Source organism: Ambystoma mexicanum, chromosome 13 (assembly GCF_040938575.1).
Source record: "Ambystoma mexicanum isolate Mex_15411 chromosome 13, UKY_AmexF1_1, whole genome shotgun sequence".
In the NCBI taxonomy this organism is placed as follows: Eukaryota; Metazoa; Chordata; class Amphibia; order Caudata; family Ambystomatidae; genus Ambystoma; species Ambystoma mexicanum.
In genome coordinates this window covers 519,096,111-519,116,311 of record NC_090938.1, presented here as the reverse complement: position 1 = coordinate 519,116,311, position 20,201 = coordinate 519,096,111, and the positions used below count along the sequence as shown (strand labels likewise).

The window sequence follows — 20,201 nt, the reverse complement described above, 5'->3', positions numbered from 1 at the left end:
AAGCCCTGCAAGTTCGCCTTGGAACAGTGAATGATTTGGGGACTCGGTGAAAGGTCCAGCACCCACAGTACCAAAAGAAGCTGCTTTTGGCAGGCTCTATGCAATTTGAAGCCACAAAGCATTTAATACACCTTCGAGCTGCTGCTGCTGCAAAGGCCCAAAGAAGCTGCATTTGAGACTGAACTTTTAAGCTGCTTTGTGCACCTTTTACTATGCTGACCCGAACATCGCCACCTGCTCTCAGCTTCTTCAAACCACAAGCGTTGCTGCTGGTCGAACCATCTCAATCTCTGCATTTCTTGCATCCAGACCATGTCGAGCCATGTGGACTTGACATCGCCTGTCTTTCCAAAGCTGCTTGCAGATTGCTGCTTGTTGAATCCGATGCTGTGTTGAAGCTCGTCGAACACCAGAAGACAGTCGGTCATTTGTGCAAACAGTTGAATAAAATATGGATATTTTGGATATCCATCCTGTTTAAACACCCTTGGAGAAATAATGATATATTAACTTAAACATTCACTTATGAATGAAGATGGTTGCCTTAGAGTTTCTGCAAATTATTTGGAAGGACTACTGTCTAGGGTTTCTATTCTAGCCACTGAAGGAGAGATTGTACTAAGTACTTCCTCTTTGAGTTTTGATGAGTGCGAATGCCTTGTTCGAACAGAACTGCATAGTTCAATCATGCTGTCGTATTTGCTTATTAAGGCACTGCCTGAAGGTCTTATAGTTGAGAACGAACCAACAATTATTACTTGATAACATTAATTTTAGAATAAAATGGAGACAAATGGCAAGTGTTGGGGATTGGCTTATTTTGATTTATAGACTCCGCTACAGAGCTGACCCAGCAGGTTTTGGATACATTGGAGTGTGAAGAACATATATGAAAACTAGTGCTTTTACAACAGTTTTCACAATGCTTGGAAGAATGAGATACAAATAATTTGAAACGTGTGATAGGCTCAGGCATTTTAATGAAGGATCTCAACCAATTCAGTACATCTGTATCTCTTTCATATACACATAAGGAATAAAACCTGATCCTTCAGTGCCAGAAAAGTCATCGCAAACTGAGATTTAGAGGAACCTCCTACAACTCTGGCAGTGACGCCAAACAAGAGGAACAAGATACAGCTCATTGATCCGTATTAAAGGGTTTTGTGTAACTGTGCTTCCCCTGTTGGGATTGGCCTTCCTTGTGATTAGAATTCACTTATTTCCTGGATTGTCCTTCTTGTCTTGTATAAACTCTGGGGGTTTCTTTATATTTAAAATCATTACATTCTCATTCATTTAGGTTCCCCTCTTTCCTTTTACCATAAAATTGTACTTTCTCCTTTTCCCAGGTTATTGATATCCAGACTCTACAATTCTTGACCTCAGGTTTTCATATTTTCTTCTTAATCCGTCGTATTCTTCCTCTTTATAGAATTATCCTTCTAGTTTAGAGTCTGTCTTTTTGACCTACTTTCTCCCCAAGAGTTTGTCTCCATTTTAGTTTCTCTTTCAATATTTATTGCAGTTGGGGGCTTCTCTGGTTATTCCACTTCCTTACTTTCCTTATTATGTTCTCGACGATTTGACTGTGCTGAGCGTGAGCAGTCCCATAACGATTCCCTGGCAGTCTCCCGGAATTCCCATTCTCCCTGTTACCTTGGTTTCGCTGGGACAATGTCTCTGGGGCCTCCGTTCATTCTGGGTTTGAAGTTTTCTTCCTTGTCTCTGGTTACTTCAGTATCCCACGTTCTGTGCCCTTCTTCTGGACGGATTGGCAGGCCTGCGGATATCCGTATAGTATGCGATTTTTGACAGCCTAGTGGTCCACCACGAAGTCTGATAACCCCACCACCATCAGGTTCTCGTTCTCTTCTTCTCAAATGTCCAGTGCTTTGCTTTCTACTCCAGAGCGGTTGCCAAACTCACGGGTTTCAGAGTATCATCCCCTCAGGTGAAAGTTGCCCTGGGGCTTGCCTGGCTAACGTTAGTGTCTCTGACTGCTTATTGCAGCATCTTGCTCCGCTCCAGCCTCCTTGTCCCAGTTAAATGGGAATTTCCATTTAAAGTGACATGCTCTGTTTCTTGTTCTAACATATGGCAGTTCTCTCTTTATACAGGTCTCTGTGTTTTATGTTCTTTTGTAGGTCTGATGTTCCCAGTAGGCCACTTCAATGTATGCTTTATGGAGTTCCTTGCAGCTTTATGGAGTTCCTCACAGGAGCGGGAGTTCTTGTCCCCCATGGAGTGGAGGGGGAAAGAATCTCTCCCGTTGAGGTCCCACTTGCCTCGACCCCTAGGGAGGGTGTTGCTGAGTGGTCTCACCTGCCTAGCTTCACGGGTGGGGGGGCCTCCCCCTTGGCGAGAAGGGACTGTGACTCTGATTTTCCATTTTACTGTAGTTTTATTTAGCAGAGGTGTGCAAACTCCTAACTTTCCCTAAACTATGGGTGTTCGCTACCTTGCACACTAAGATGCTCGTCTGTGTCTGTCTTGAATCTGATTCAGTCCAGTGTCCGCCTTATGTGATGAATCCTGTAGAGTCATCACTGGCCCCCAGCCTAAGAGCTCCTCCGATGTGGCAAGGGGAAGACGGCTGCTACCTGATCCTAACCCTGGGGGTGATATCAAGAGGGAGGATCACATGGGAGGAGATGGCTGTCAGGGGGACGTGTTCTGTCCTTTAGGAGGGACGCAGTATTCATCCTTTACTCAGGATAAGAATCTATACATTCCCAGATACCTGATGGCATGTTGTCATTGTTCAATTCCCTCCCATGAAACTACCCAGAGAAGATGTTGTGACGAGTTAGACTTTGGGAGTTGTCATGAAACTGTCTCAGATAGAGGTCCTAATCCCAAGGATAGAACACAAACCTTTTGTTCCATTTCATAAGTCTGACCACTCTGTTTTTAAAACCATCTGAATGGAATAGATACAAAAGGATCAAACACTACTAACGTCCAGAATGCCTGTATTACTGAGACAAGGAAGAGGGGCTCCGAGGTCGTAAAGATCCAAAGTGCAACTAATCTGAATGAGCAGTGTAGTTCATGCAAACAAAAACACCTTAGCAGGACATTTAAATGAAGAAATGAAGTACAGCTAAAAGAATGTGGAAACAGCTTAGCTGAAGCCGACCTGAGTGCTGAGGTCACAGTGAGAGTAGAAGCAAGCCCAGCTGATGCCTATGCAAAACAAACAGCCGGAGGACCGCGCAGAGTGTTTGCAGCAGAAAGCGGCATCCTAAGAGGGACGCTGGCTGAAGGGGAAACATGCCCCTTTTCAGGGGGACACTGCTGTGGAGTGCTAGGTGAAGCTATGAAGTGCCGGGGCTACCAGAGCTTCAAAAGCAGAAGGAGCAGTCAACTGAAGTTGAGCGTACTCTGCCAGGAACGCGGGCAGACCACGGGAGGCCCGCCTCATCCAGTAATCAAGCAGCAGAGACACCAGGTCAATCTGGTGAGTCGGCCTAAGCACAGAGGGTGACCCCCACGGTGCTCCGATGGTGAAAGATAATTTTCACCAGCCGAGCATAATTCCTCTTGTATGGGATATTAACTAGAGGAAACCTGTAACTCACATTTCCAACAGCCAAAAGGCTGTACAGAATTGTTACAGAAGAAACAAGGGTGGAAGTCCTCTTTTGTGGGACACCAATTAGGGGAAACCTACAACCTGTGTTACCCACAGCCCAGAGGCTGTACAGCAACCACAAGGAAGCAATCGGCACTCCATTCCTCTTTTGTGGGTAACCATTGGGGTAAAGTTTGTAAACCAAACTGACAAGTCAATCGACTATAAAAAGGGCAACCATTGTTCAGCTCTCCTCTCATGGGATGCTGGTGTGGAGAGTCTTGGGAACAAATATTGCTGCTGTGAACAATTGTAGATGTAGGCGTTTTATCCTGGCAGCCGAGTAGACCAGGAAAGAAGATGAGCTGAAACACTATTGGTGGCAAAAAGGTGTGGCAAAAAGTAAAGTATTAATTTAATTATTATTATTTTTTTTTTTTACAAAACTTGCTTTATAAGAAGTTGTTTGAAATAACTTACAAACTGTTATTTTCGAAGAAAGAGGTAGTCTTGCCAGCCTGACGAAAGTATTCAGTTGGAAGAAGTGTGGTATGTTTGCTCTGTTTTGAAGCGAACCCTTTCCTTGACCCATAAACTGCTGTTTGGTGAAAAAGGCATTGGTTTTGATTAAAGCAATTGATATTTCCCACAATATCCTTTTTGATTGGAAGAAGAGTGTTCTGGGAAAGGCATGTGTCTTATTAAGAAGGAAATTGTGAAGAATAAAGTGCTTCGGTTTTTGAAAACATTTACTTAAGGTTAGGCCGTATTGGGAGAAATGGAACTTTCATGTTGGACTAAAATGTTCTGAGTATTCCTGCTTTGAGCCAGGGGAAGGGAACACAACCCTAGTCACAAGGAGTGCTCTTTGAAATGTATGTTTGAACCCTTTTGCACTGGGATGTTGAACTAAAGATTGCCAAATATTCCTTGTATTATTTTGTTGGTATAACTGTGAGGGTCCGAGACATTTGGACACTAGGCCATCCATTATTTTCGTTTGTTAGGTGGGGACATTCTCGTTAGGATATAGAATTATAGGAGCTTAATTGCACCCTTTTTAAATAAAATGGCACATTTTGAAAAAACTGTATTTTGTGTCTGCTTTCGATTTCCTATTCTGACACCCATCGCTATTATAGGAACTACAGGAGAATAACCTTTCTTCTGTTATGTGTACTCTCCAAGTTCAGTTCAATATGAAATTTGTAAATATCTTTTTGCCATAATTCCCATCAAGTTAAACGGTGCTGATACTGGATTCTTCCAGGTCTTAATGTGTTCATTCACTTGCTTTCTCCTGTTTAGTTCTTCGTCTCGCCTTATTTCCTTTGTCATAGAATGTTCAACACTTTTCTCTTTACTTTCACAAAAGTTCTTCCAGTCGTATTATTGACTTTTCATCCTGATTAATACAAGCTGTAAAGTCCCAATGTTCTTTCTCAATTTCTTTTTTAAATTCCTCTAGACTGTGACGAGTTAGTTTTCCTGTAATGTTTCTCACTTTCTCTCTGTATTTTCAATACTTCCTTTTGACTGGGATGAGTATGAGTGTTATGAATCCTGCAGAGTCATCATTAAACTCCAGCCTAAAGTCTCCTTCCATTTGGCCAGGGGAGGGCAGCCGCTACCTGATCCTTACTCTGGGGTTGGTATGAGGGAGGTTCACATGTGAGGAGACAGCTGTCGGGGATTTGGGGGTCGAGGGGGGGGGGGGGAGTGGTGACTCTGTTAGGAGGGACGTAGTATTTGCGGATGAGATTCCCTTAATGCCTATATATCCAATGGCATGCTGTCCCTGTGCAGTTCCCTTTCCCAGAAATACAGAAAACGAAGACACTTTTTATTGAAATGGTATGAGGGATCTGGAAGACGTCTGCCTTGTATCAAGGTCCTAAACCCAAGGGTAAAATACCAACTCCTTTAACAATCTCCATTGCTCTGTTTCCCATTCAAATTGGGATAACTAATAATAAAACAAACAGGAAAATAATGCTCAGTACTGAGACGAGGAAGAGGAGCTAATGAAGTGTTATGAGCGGTCTAGTTTTAATAGAAACCCCCTGAGTGGGACCTTTTTAAAAACGTAAACCACTTTCAGGTGCACAGCAGCAGCAGGATGAAGCAGAAGCTGATGATGTGGCGGCAGCAGGATGCTGCGGTAGAGGTCGGGGAGACGTGGCCATGCAGAGAGAGCACCGTGGGAAGCAGTGCGGAAGCAAGCCACACCGTGAGGGAGAGGAGCTCCCAATACTCCTTGAACTGCTCCGGTATTGAATTTACAATGGAGAGTGAACAGAGCTCTGAGAGCTTCACTGAAAGTCTGCCTGTATGGCGGCAGAACAAACGGAGCAGGTAGAAGAAGCCCCAACGAGATCTGCTGAAACACCAGCGAGTCAGAAGGCCTAAGGCATACCGGTGAGTTGTCCTGAAGAAGGTGACCCCGGGGTGCTCCGAAAGGAGACCGCTAGGTGAGAATGCTTATTTTGAATACGATTGAATTGACGCAAGCTGGACACAACTCTCCTAATGAGGGATTCCAAATGCGGGACAATTGTAACCAGTATTTCCAAAGCCAGAGAAGAGTGATAGTTAGAAAAACTGAACAGAACTGAACACAACAAGAGGCTGGCAATCGACGTGCAAGCGACCTACACTGCCATTTACTAGGTAAGCTCTGTTGGGCTATTTGTTTCCGATTTTGGAACGTTGTGTCCCTGGCTGATATGAATATGGTGTAAGCCCTGACGCCTAATTCAATGAAACCTAAAGCTGCTCGATAATTGCAACATGGCCGCCTCCATGAGGTCAGCAGACCAACATCAGAGTGGCCTGCATTCAGGCCTGCCCATGATGCTCGCTGATTGGGGCATGTCCGCCAATATGCACAATACAGAGAGGAGCTGGCAGGTTATGCCAGACCCTCACCAAGGTGCAGCACAAAGCCTCCCCCTGCCTCCCTGTCTGCCCCTGTCTGGGCATGGAGGGGCTCCCTACCCTCCCTACAGCTATTGCCAACTTCGCAAGTCCTAATCCAATTACATGAGTGAATCCATTGTTTTTGCTGCTTACCCACCTCCTCCTTGACATTACTTTCACCTCCACATGTCCAACCATATGCCTCCTAGACCACCTTCTACCTGGGATGGGAAACGGATAGCTACACTAGCTCTACCACTGTTGCGTTCATTTGTGCCTCCCGGCACTTGCCTCGCTGCCTTGCTCACAGTTTGAGGTAGTCATAGACTCTGCAAACTATCAGTCACCATCTAAGTCTAAACTGCACTGCCAATACTGCGCATTACTGAAGTACCCCCTGTTGGTCCAGTTGTGGCTTTATCAGTATGTGTAGTCTGAACTGTCTACAGTCATGGCTCTTTTCGCTACTATTAGCAGAACACCAACTATTTTGCAATTGCTCTCTAAGTTTGCCTGCTGGGATCTTGCTCCTTCTCTTTATATCTATGCCATGCTAGCAAGTCGGGGCCTTGTCACTCTATACTACTTTTATGCCTAGTTACACACCTGAAGTACCCGCCCGTACCATGAGTTGAGGATTCACCATACTGTGCTATTAACCATGTTTCACGGAATTCACAGTTCCTGGGTTTGTGCTGACTTTGGACTGACTTATACTATTGGCTTGCTGTGACACTGTAACTATTCTCTGCATGATTTTACGATGCCCTTTGCCTGCTGGGTCCTTTACTACCCCACTGTACTCGGACTGGGACCAGTAGCCGGAGCCTGTCTAATGTTCTCTTTGCATACCTGATGTAGCCTCTCGTACCATGAGGCGTGCCCTTTTTAGACTGCACCTGCCCTTAATTTGTCTTTTTATGCATATCTGTGCACTGTGAAGGCATCATGAAGTACACGCAGACAACTGAATAGAATTTGGGATATAAACTTTTATTTACTAAAAAGGAGGGTTGGAAAAAGGCCCGACTTTACCTATGCTAAGGTGGGATGTCCCAACCTAAATGTAACTAATGATGGTATCTGTCAGGAAGTCCAAAGCAAATGTCTGTATGTGTCCAAAACTATAATTGCCCTCACATCTAATTGTGTACAATGTGTAGGGATGTGGGCATCAAATAAAGTGTTCCAATAAAAGTTCAGAGGTTCTTCCAGCTCTTGGGTGGAAAAGGGGTTCCCCCTTCCCCAAGCTTTCAAGTCCATCAATGTTCCAAAATAACACTATTCTTTAGGATACTTCCCAGCTCTCCGGGTTTGGTTACCTTTCACCAATTTATAAAGTTCCGTTCCTCGATTTTAAGTTCATGCATGTTTTCCCTTATTCAATAACAAAATGGCTTTTCCTTACATGGGTGTATTCGGTCTAGGCGCAGTTGTCGAACCACACAGTCCACCCATTACAAGTCATGCAACTGACCAACCTTACTTGGGCCTGCTTCATAGGTACCTTGCCACAATTTCATCTGCACAGGGTTAGTTCTGTAGTCTGTTAGTCTTCGTTGCATCTTCCTTATCTCATTACCAAAGTAGTGTTTGTGTGTGTGTGTGTGTGTGTGTGTGTAAGAGTCGATAGGGATGATGTATGGCTCTGGTGTCTCTTCCTTGTCCCCGTACCTGAATGGTGTTTACTGGGAGAGGTTTATGTTCATGATGGGGAAGGGACTGGTAACCTAGAAAGGCCTGGGGATATTAGACTCGTTTGAAAAGGGAAATGGAGGGATACCGTGTCTCACCCTAGGGTGTCTCATCTACCCGGGTGATCCTCCCTCGCATATTCTCCCCCAGTGTCGGGATCCGTTGGCGACTGTCTTTCCCTGACCACCTGGGAGGAGGATATATTGAGGAAAGAAATGAGACACCCTCAGGTTCCTCGCCACCTGAAATAGCCCCCCCCTGCAACATGAGGTGTCGCTTTACAAGACTGAACACCTACTCTATTTTGTCTACTGTATACCTGATGTAGCCCCCCGTACCATGAGGTGTGCCTCTGCCAGCTTATGCTTTAATGATTCACCTGTATGTTGTAACCCTTATTCGTGGTATTGCACTGTGTAGAATGTCACCTCGCACTTGCTGTACATGGTGCCTAAATGCCAGAGTTTGTACGCTGCTATAAATGCAAAAACAAACCAGAAAACAAAAGTCTGCATTAGCAAACCCCTACTTGTATGAGAAACCAAGGGGGAGAGAACTGTATTGCCAAAATATAAGCAAGCAAACAATTATCCTTTTTGTGGAATATCAACTTGGAAAGAGATAGACTATCAAGAAAAACAGTTGTTGGTTCAAATCTCCTTATTAGTGATTTTAGTGTGGAGAATTTGGAACAAGCCTTACTACAGAGTACTACAGAGTGCAGAAGTAGGAGTTTTCTCCAGCATGTGGTCTGGCATGGATTCACATGCTCATGAATATTCCCCGTCGTCAGGCAGGGAATCCTCAGTAAAGAAAAAATCAGTATCAGTTTCGTTTCTGATCTGTCTTTCTTAGTAACCAATCGCTGATCTCTGGGTCATACTGCCCCCAGCCAATGACTACCCTCTCCCTAAGCCCCTCCCCTGGCAGTCATCCTCAGATTTTTACTGCACGCTCAAGTGTTGGGAGTCCTCGTGTTTAGCTCTCGAGCTTTTTGCTGCGTTTTTGCGCTTTTTCAAAGAGATTTTCTCATTTTTCGGTCAAATAGAGCCTCAAGCTCCACCGTTTCTACATCCGATCAACGGGGACCCGTTTCGGATTTTCTACGCCCCTCAAGGGTGAGGTTTTCGTTGAGTTACGCTTCTTGGGGGAGTCCAGAAGTTTCTGTGGCCTTCCCGGACATGGCCCAGGAGAAAGGAAGCTCGACGCCTGGAAAGCTGTTCAGGATTTTCCCTGGATGCCAGCTGCAGAATGTGTTCAGGGAGGACGAGCACTTGAAATGTCTCTACTGCCTTCATGAGGACAAAACGCACGTGGAGAAGGACTGTGCGTTTTGTGGGAACATGTCGGAACGGACCATCAGGGGCCGACACCTTTGTCTCTCCAACTGGCTGGAAGGAAAGAGCCCGTCAGGTGAGAAGAAGTCCGAGCGGTCTTCTATGTCCTGTGAGGGCGCCCCGGCGACGGGGGCCCAACAGAAGGCAAAGCACCGCAAGTCCGCGGGCACCGGGAGCGCCGAACGGTCTGGCTCCTCGGCTGCCAGGCAGGGCGCATCCTCTCCAGCGCCATCAATCACGAGCCAACGCTCTGGCTCAGGGAAGAGGAATGCCGAGAACCCGGCAAAGCTTCTGGAGAGGCCCCAGTCGATCTTGAAGGATCCAGCTGAGGGGGACCGAGGCGGTGACCCTCCCCCCAAGGTGAAGGCCACAGAGGAAGTTGCGGCAGCCCTGGTGCAGCCTGTGGAGGCTGCACCAGTGGAGGCGACCTTGGGGCCCAGAGTTTCCCTGCCACCGCAGAGGGAAGCCTCTTTCAGGCCCATCGAGAAGACCCCGGTGGAAGGGGGGGGAGCCGGTGGCCATTGTGGACACGGACACAGCCTCCGAGGAGGAACTGGTTGAAGTCTTGGAGGGCCTCGACGAGGGCTTCGAAGAGGCCCGATCCCACGGGAGGGATCCCGATGAAGGGGACGATGAGAGCACCGGCGAGGTTCCTAGTCAACCGTCGCTTCCGGAGCCGCAGGACAACTCAGCGGCCATTTTGTTGGCAATACAATCCTTATGTTCGGAGATAAGGACGAGATTGCCCCTACCACCGACGGAGGAGCCGAAACCAGGCCCGACGGAGGAGCCAGTGCCAGGCCTGTCGGGAAGTCCCCCAAACAAGAGAAGACAGACCCATCCAGCCCCGCCTTTTCAGCCCTCGAGGCCTGCTCAGCCTTTGCCCACGTCCCCTGTACCTGGGGATGACACGGGAACGGACACGGCCACGACGGGTACGGATGGCGGCGATGACGGGACGGAGCTCCCATAGCCTCCATCCCGGGCCTCCCCACCCGACGAGATTGGGCCTTTCCACGCTATGAACGCCTGGGCATATGCGCTTTTTCAGCTCTGCCCCGAAGAGAAGGAAGGTTTCCTTTACCAACGGCGCGAGGCCAAGAGGAAGACAGTCCTCGCCGTGTCTCTGCTGGATGACATCTGGGACGAGGGTCTTACCCTTCTCAAGAACCCATCTACGACGCCTGCCAATAGGGATCGGTACGAGAAGAAGTACCGGGTCCCCGACGCGGCACCTTTGTGCCTCAGGGCACAACCGACCCCTGACTCGGTTGTCTCAGCGGCGGCCAAGAAGAATGCAGGGGGGGGGGGTCATCAGCCTCGACGTCGACTTCCCCGCTGGACAGCGAAGGAAAGAAGCTGGATGCAATGGGACGACTAGTTATCTCATCGGTGGCAACAACGATTAAGGCAGCCAACGCCCTCGTGGCCTGCTACGACAGGGAGGTATGGTGAGAGTAACAAGGCTAATCCTAACACATCCCATTGGACATGTCCCGCTAATCTGGCCAGGCAAAGTCAGGCACTTGACTATAATCACATACATCACATGCATAAAATCCGGAACACAGACGCACTCTGAGCAAGGTGGAACAAGAGAAGCAGCAGAACTTCTGGAGCAAAGGCGATCCTACTGGAGCAGAGCGACCGATCGAGGGACGAGAGCCAGGGGGGAAGGAACCCAGGAGTTCTCTACAGGAAGTCGTTGCCACCAAAGAATGGTAAGAGATACGTGAAAGGGCCAAATTCCAGACAAGAAGACTGCATTGTGTTTCGGAGGCGCTTGCAACCCTCTCGGGTGAATAACTGAGTTGGGGAGGCGAGGGCAAGCCTGTTTTAACTTTGATTCGTGAAAAAAAGGCAAAAATAAGAAAGAAATGCACACAGCCTGTGAGTTGGCAAGCGACTTGAAAGACCAGTGCGTTTTAAGGGAAGATTGAAGTTGCAAAAGTATATCGCACAATTTAAGGCTGCACACGTGTGAATGAGACTCAAAGAAAGGCAGACTTGTGGTGAACTTTAAATTACTGATATCTGTGAAGCCAGTGATGCTGAGTAGCGAAAGGAAGTAGCCCACTCGAAAGTCTCAGTGAAAGGTGAAATGTGAATTAAAAAGCAACAAAGTGAATGAACTTTAAGAGCCTAATAAACAAGATTGACCCCGGCAAAAAGGGGACGTAGCGAGCGAATATTGAACTCTTGTTCTTATGAGATTGAAATCCATAGACCAAGAAACACTGGGGCAAATGACACACGAGTGCGAGTTGAAGGGAAAGTCGGAGTGGTCCTGCGAAGGTCAATAGTAAAAGCCTCACACATTCGAAAGTCTTCGACATCAGGAAAAGTTTGAGCCCGACTGAGGGAGACCTACATGAACTTTTAGTTGTACTGGGAACCCTTTGGTTGAACTGTGAAGGAACGTTTGTTAACGCTGGAAAAGTGACTTTAACGTGAAAGGCCAGGCAAGCCTCGAACCACGTTTTGAACTGCGTTGTTTTGAGAACCTGCGCCATAGTGTCATCCTGTCTACGGGGACTGCCTTATTCCACGCTGTCCAACGTGGGGAGGAGAGCTGACACAGCCACTTTGATGCCTTGTGTTTTCCCAATGATTTTCTTTGCATACATATTTCCCTTTATACACTTTTTGTATAAGACATGGGGCAGTCATTAGGTTTTGCAGTATAGGCCATTTTGATTTGACAGACTGACTAGGACTGTGTATTCTTTATTATTTGATGGTAGAGACTACTCCCATCTTAGCTACAGGGCATAGTACGAGTTTTTCCAACCCTGAGAATTAAATAAAGGTTTTACAAATTGTACCTTTTGTGTCAGTGTCATACTTGTGATACCATGCCTCCCTTACACAGATGAGTAAATCAGGAAAGCGACCAATTGTAATTAGTCCTGGCAGGCGAGCATACCAGGAAGATGATTTAAAGTACTGTGGTTGTGGTGGAAAATAAGTATTGATTCCATCGCCTTGTCTTGCTGAACTTCACATTTCAGAAAATAATTGTTGAACAATTCTGACTAAAGTGTCTCTTTTGAAGAAGTAAGATGTGCTAACAAGTGCTTGGCCTTTTCAGAAAAGAATACATGCATTTGATTTCTGTATTCATGTATGGATGAAAAGACATTTGTTTTACCAAGCAGGAGGTTGTGGATAAATTAACAATTGCTTTGATTTGTAGGTACGACGTCCTTTCATTGTGGGATGTTTTTTTACAGGGTTTTTTACCGTGATTTTTTTGGGGGGGGAGAAACCCATCAAATTTTTTAGAAAGTGGGGGGAAGGGTTGGAGGGGGAACCCCCCAAAACTAATGCAAAAAAAATGTGATGGTTTTTTTTGTAAAATAAATTGCGGTAAAAAAAACCCGCGAAAAAACATCCCACGATGAAATGACATGGAACCGATTTGTAAACTAGCCTTTGGAAGAGAGATTCAATTTGCCAGCTGAAAGGATATATTGAATAGAAAAGACTTTGTATGTGACATTGAATAGAACTTTATCACCCAGAACTTTCTTGAAACTTAACTTTATTCCAGATACTCCTGAATTGATCCAGGGGAAGGGAATCCGACCTCGTCAGAAGCATTACTGTTTGACTTTTGAGTTTGATGTGATATGTTATTTTGTGGAATTTAAGACTGCCAAACAAACCTTGCATAATATTGTTGTGTATATTAGTTTGAGGGTCAGATTCTTTTTGGACACTAGGTCATTTTCTTTCAGCCTTTGTTTGGTAGGCAGGAAGATCCTAGTTAGGTCAGGGAACGATGGGCGTTTCTCACCTCCTTTTTATTTAATAAAATGGCAACTTGTGATAAAACAATACCTTTATGTCCGTCTCACACTTCTGAAACCTGAGTGTTCCAGTAATGACTATCTCTCGTCCCCCTCCTGGGTCTCCGTTTTCCCAGTTACCTGTGTTTTGTAGGGGTAACGTCACTGGGCTCCTATGTGGAGTGGGACCTTCTTCTCCATGTCCGAATGGCATCTCTCCTTTTTGGCATCCTCTGCTGCTTCGTTCCTCTTTCACTCCCTTTCTTCTGCGCTAGCTGTTCAGCCGTGGTATCCGCGTTGTTTATAGACCCATAGGTCCACCATGTCTACTCTGCAGTCACATCACCACTTTTCCTTCCTTCAAGGCCAGGACGTCTCTGTATGCCCTCTCTTCACTTCAGCATTCCCTTGCTTCCTCTTCCCAACGCTGTTGACTACTTGCTTTGGTTCCCTTTTCCACTCCGTACGCTCTCTCCTCACTACAGCATTCAGAGCATCTTCCTTTTCCCAATGCATCTCTTTCGTGGGTTTACTGCATTCTCCTCCTCACATCCAGGGCGCTCTCAGCGGGGCAGCGCCAGCTGATTTGAAACTTGCAGTCTCTCTGTTCTCAGGGCCCGGCCTTCCTGTTTTTATGAGTTACTTATGGGGCTTCCCTGGTGTCGTACTAATCCTTATTTCCTTTCTGATTCACATTCAATATGGTTTGAATGATCCATCTTCGTCCCAGTTTCCTCTAAGCGTTCTCTTCTAGATGTTAATGGTACACTTGGTTGACATGAACACATTTTATTTTTTTTATTCTTATTTTAGGGTGCACTCCTGCTGTTATGATCTTTCTGATGATTTAACACACTAACAGTTTTATGGTCGGTGGTCTAGGATTGACCGATACACTGGAATGCTGGGGTCTTGGAACGGGGACCTTCTGGGCACTGTAATTTAGCATTTGGACTGGTGAAGGCTGGTGGCTCATGCCCTCCTTCTCATGGGATAGAGTTTCACAGGGAGCTCTAGGCCCCCTCATGGCCTTGCAGGGCACATTCCTTCTGTGATACAAATAATAACAGAATGAGACATTGAAAGGTTTATGAATATCAGCGGGTTTGGTCTTTCCCACTGCTGCCTATGTTACACCCCAACTCTTCATGCACACATGTATTCCCCCTACTCTGGGCTCGGGCCTACTGCCCTGGCTGCACAGCAGCGTTCGTCCTCGATTTCAAAATGGCTGCTTATTCAAGGTGGCGTTTCACTCCCAGCACAATCTACACTAAAAGCATAATAAGATGGCCATATGGCTGCTTCTATAGACACCCCGTCGCCCCTGTCAGCTCTCTTAAGTCCATACATACCACACTCATGCCTCTGCCTTGTGCAAAACCTTTTGGGGGCCTGCGACGATCGCCCCTGCTCTGCAACATGCTTACCAATAAGGGCTGGGTGTAAGTTTGGGGTGTGCCGAAATGTGAAGTGGAGCAGGGATATAGCGTGTGGTTTGTAACGTTAGTTAATAAAATGCTGAATAACCGTTTCAAGGTCAGAAAACTGATTCCCGGTGGTAGAGTGCTAGTAAACCTAGCACAAATCAAACTGTTATCTGAACTTTTTGTTCGGTTTCCTGTCGCTGCCATCTTGAATACAGACATGTAGTTATGTGGAACCATGGAGTCCATATTGATACCAGATAATGGAGCATTTACTGTATATCCCTTAAATCAAGCGAAGCCGACCAACTAAGCTCTGACTAAAAGCTGAACCTGGATTTGAACTCGAACACTGAAAACTAGAAGGGAACGTGCTTTCACCAAGTCAAAGAAACTTTTAACTAGGCTACAGAAACTTTAAGCTTTTCTTTTTCTCTTTTCTTCTGACTTCTTTCCTACTTTTCTTTTTTTCCAGCCTTCTTCTCTACTTCTCTTTGCAAAATCATTGATTTGATAAAAGCAAATAAAACAAAAAAAAATATATATATATATATATCTATTTTCATCTTGGAGTGCATCTGAAGTTTGCCGTCATGCCTAGGAAGGGTGGGGAGCCCAAATGTTCTGAATCTGCAGATGGTTTTAAAAAAAAAAAGTAAATGGCCTTTTTCCCCCCCCACAGGTTTTGCATGTTGAAACTTCTCAACAAAAAGAAGAGAGGCCGCGCGGAATGCCCGATGTGCAAGCACGAAATTACTAAAAGGTAATGTTCAGCACTTGGTTTGATCAATTTTGCAGGGATTGTGGGGGGATAAATCAGAATCTTTGCCGCGCGTTGCTGCAGGAATATAATTAATTAGGGCTTGCCCTAACCAGTAGGCACAGGACCTGCCTGCAGCATTACTTTAATAAGACGGATGACAGTAGGCCAGATAGTTGCTAGCGTGTCTGGATTAGTAAAGGGGTGTGGAAAACCTGCTTTTGTGTGCCCTGTGGCATGGCTTCGGCTAATGGTGTTTTGGTTGACGCTTGCAGAAAGCCTCCGTGTATATTACCAGTGGGCTGGGAAGGTTTCTACAACCTCGTGTCCATGTTCTAATGTGGGGTCTGGCAAGACCAGCACAGTTCAGAACGTTCTCACAAAAATGAGGTTGAAGTGAATTTAATGGTTTTTCAAATTCTCTTGCAGAGGAAGTACCTTTAAGTCCTCCTTGCGACCTGTTTTTTCCCCTACCGTGTGACATTTGCATCACTTTCACGTTTTGCTTCTTTGATTATTCGTGCAGTGGACCCTATTCAGAACCATGGCTTGCATATGCAGACCTCCTGTATCACCCGCAAACCCCACTAGAAACACCAATTCTGAATTCCTATGGTAAAAGGAAGGAAGTCTGGCCCAGGAATTTGACATTTCATCTTTTTAACTGCACGCCTGGGCACGGGTGAGTGGGTCGGGGATAAAGACTGTTATGCAAACACCAAAAGAGCATGGCATGAATTTAGAATGTCTACTAGCCGTCTAAATGTATTCCACTGCTCCCCCAAGTTATGTTCTTCGAAGCCTCATTCCCAATCTGATCACTGCATAGCTGGCAAGTTGCCCTGCCATTTGATTACTCGCGCCAGTCTGTTTTTTTCTAATTGCATACTGGGGCTTCGTTTTTTTTCTTTTGTTAGTAATGGCACACGAGTCCCAGCATGCAAAGTTAACAACCAGGACTGACTCTTGGTGGCACACATGGCATGGAGTCACTTGACAGCTATTTCACTGCAGAGAATCACCTGACCACCCTAGCTAATCGGCTACTCTGTGTGGAAGAAGTGCAGTAAGAGAGCAGACGTTCCTTTAATGGTGGGACCAGAGGCAGTTGAAAGACCAGGGAGGGAGCCAGGAACCCAGAGTGACTGAAGATGGCAATGCACCATAACCCCAATACCCCAATATAGTGAGAAGGGCACTTGTCAGTTGCAAAGTGAGAGAAGGGACAGATTGTAATTGTTTAGTTGTAAAGCGCTTGTACACAAGTTAAGTGCTTCAGGGCGGGAAGAGAACAGAGGAATACAGTCATTCTTAGGCCTTGAAGATTCTGAATGGTCTAACAAAAAATGACTAGCATACTAGCCTGACAGCATTATTACTAGTGAAGTGCAAGACCGGAAGGAATGCAAATGGGGGAGGAGAGGGAGAAGACCTACAATCCATAGACTACCATATTAGGCCAGCAACGTTTCAGATAGTGCATGACAAAAAGTGGGGTGGGGTGAGGGAGATGGAGGAGGAGAACATGAAGAAACTGCTGTACTAGGCCAGGCGAACTAGGCCTAGTACATTCTATGTAATGGAAGTGCACAGACAGGTAAAAGGAGGGGACCAAGTGCACACAGCCCAGCAGTGCCCTGGGTTGAGTGCAGAGGGTTACCCTTCTCATGGAACGAATTCAAGAAGTGCAGTAGTGGTGAGCATAAGTGCAGATGCCCGGTGGCAAATGCAAAGAATGGCGGGGGAGCCTGGGACCTGTGCACCAGGTGACCAGTCAGCATAAACGGAGATAGTTGGGGAAGAGAAGGAGCAAATGGAAAGGTTAGCAAGGGAGAGAGAAAGAGGAAGCTCTTAAGGAGTTTCTGGAACTTAAGGGGATCTGGCTCAAGACGGAGAGGGGCAGGGAGGTTGTTCTAGAGTGAATCACCGGCTGAGGTTTTAGATCTAACCCCAAATCTCGTTTTGCAAAAAGAGCTCACCCGATGAGAGTTGGAAGAGGACGAGAGCAGGGCTCTAAAAGGAGAGTATTTAGGGAGAGAGTTGTAGATAGTGCTGGCCCGGGCACCAGAAAGCCTTGTGTACCTTGCAGACAGTCTTGAACTTGATCCGTGCAGCCACGCGGAGCCATTGGAGGGATTTTGGTGCCGGAGAGATGTGGTCCCTGGGCTTGAGGCCAAGGATAAGTCTTGCAGTTCTGTTCTGGATGAGTTGTAGAGGTCGGAGGGGAGAAGTAGACAGCTTGAGAAAGAGACTTGCAGTAGTCCAGTCTAGAGGACCAGGGCTCTGGAGACAGTAAGCCTCTGGGGGAAAGTGAGAAAATGAAGTATACCTCTGAGAAGGTGCAGCTGGCATTGGGACTTTTTAGGGATGTCCGGGATGAGAGCGTGGAGTTGAAGATGGCCCCCAGATTTTGTTGCCTCACTAGTGGGCGATGGTGCAGGTCCAAGGGAGGTCGGCCAGAGTGGAAAGGCGGGAGCAGGAGTCCCAATGAGGACGATCTGTCTTGCTAGCATTAGAACAGAAATCGTTTCAGCACACCAAGACTGAATTGCGGACAGATAGTTGGGGGAGGAGGAAGAGCCAAGTAAACATTGAAGGACCAGGGGGATGGGCTGGGACCCTGTGGGACACCACAAGTAGAGAGCGTGATAGCGGAGAGGAAAGACCAAAGTTCCTCCTTGGAAGTACGGTCGGAGAGAAAGGAGGCGAGCAACTCCAGGGCCTGATCTGTGATGCCCAGGGTATCACATAAACGGAAGATCAGGATGTTGCGTTTTACTGTATTGAAGGCAGAAGAGAGGTCAAGAAGAATGAGGTCAACTGTTGGATCGATCATCCTGTTAAGGACTGTATCTCAGACCCTGGGAGGAGCTAGAGAACAAGAGGACACCAAGAGCGTGTTGAGGGATGAAACAGTTAAACAAGGAAGGTGGTCCATCTCTGGTGGGTACGAATTTTACACCATGACCAAAAAACCCAGGAAAGGGGGAGGAAATCCTTGCTAACATATGTATCTTAAAAAGCCATATGCTATGCAACCGGGGAGCTTGGGGGAAGATTCTTGCTGGTCATGTTTTAAAAAGAAAGTGCACTTGGTCCAGGTGGGTGACTTGTGGCTTGAGCCTGAGAATACTTCTCGTAATCGTACCCTAGGCACGTTGTGGGGGAGGGGGTAATGGGGTGTAGAAATATTTAGCGATAGGAGTGTGTCCTTTATTTGTACTCTCCCAAGATGGAGACCGTCAACTAAAGGGTGAAAATGACCCACATCTATAGCCCAAAGCGGTGGCTGGGGTAAAGTATTTGCTGGTTGTCATGTCCAGAAGGGAGCTGGGCTGGGCGCTATATCCCCTGAAAAGAGAGCGTTGAGAAGCAAGCTGAGTACTACATCCTGGAGACTACTTTTAAGCCAAGACCCTCGAGGGTGCTGTATCACTGAGAGTGTGCATTAGATATTAAAAACCTGCAACGACCAGTGCTCCCATAGATGGTCCCTTGCACCGTTTTGAGTAAAGCCCATCCCGACACCTTTTTAGTATGTTTGTTTATTTTTCTTGCGTTGAGTTTAGCCCCAGGCCCTATACACATTCATTCACCTTGTCCTGTTAGTTGTAAATAAAGGATAGCCACTATATTTCTGTCTCATATTCTGTTAAACCTTCCATACACCAACTTGGCTTTGTGTTCTTACTCAAGGTCTTTCACTTACATGGCTTTTATCTTCAGAATCTCCCAAGTGGCTTTGATTCTGTTGGGTTCTGTTTGTGCATCTCATTCTAGGGATTTACTGGGCAGGATAATTGGCTTGAGCTCTTTTAACCATGAGAGACTAAAGTGTAGCAGAGGGATACTCTTTCCACTTGTCCCTGACTGCTTCTGTGAAAATCTACATGGGTCTTTGACGGGTATAGTTCGTTCATTGACGTGGTTACCTTCATTTGGAAAAGGTAGATAGTCTGCCAGTGTTGGATTTTGGCTGTAACGGATGGCTTGCACCGCATCCAACGTCACACTTTCACGTTGGTCTTTTATGTTGGGGTGCTTCTTTAGAAGCTAGACCAACTTCAGAAAAATCGCAGTGGGTGGCTTTCCACTTTTGGGACTATCGCAACCTAATTCAAGAACAGGGATTATTCAGCATGGAGAGTGCTGGTTTTCCAAGGTCTGTGCAATGGTTTGTTGATGGTCAAATTCATGCTTTTTTATTGGGAAGCAATCATTTGAGATTTAATATCGGTGTCTTTATATTTTTTTTAGAACATCCTTTTTTATTAGTGGGCACAGATTGATTTGGCAGAAGCTAATCTCCAAGGAGGGTTTTGCATTCTGAGTAAGCTTGGAGTTAGGAACAAAAGTATTGAGCACACAGCTACAGTGGTACATGGCACTTCCCCGCCCCACTGATACCGTTTAACCTGTCTGAAGGGCGCCAATAGAACTGGCCAAACTTTGTTTTTCAGTCTGCCATACCACTTCAAAATGGGGGAAAGACATGCGAAACTGACGGAGTCATATCCGAAAAGGGCAGTCCAACCCAAACTGCTAGATCACATCCCTTCTGCACGATAGCAGAATCAACCTGGGCAATTGTCAACCTCATTGGGTGACATTGGTTTGCTGTAACTTGGGTCTCTAGGCACTGCAAACTCTGGGCACACCTGTCCCAATTAGGTTTACCCAAACAAAACTAAAGAG

General features: G+C 46.3%; 1 protein-coding gene across 3 annotated transcripts in view; it reads left to right on the top strand.

Moving 5' to 3' along the window:
* The window catches only part of BRCA1 (BRCA1 DNA repair associated), a 560,494-nt gene that overhangs the window by 102,868 nt on the left and 437,425 nt on the right, over positions 1-20,201 (top strand). For all 3 annotated transcript variants that reach the window (XM_069634200.1, XM_069634199.1, XM_069634201.1), the window contains exon 4: positions 15,429-15,509. In XM_069634200.1, the coding sequence (XP_069490301.1) occupies positions 15,429-15,509 (81 nt within the window). The remainder of the gene's footprint in view (positions 1-15,428; positions 15,510-20,201) is intronic.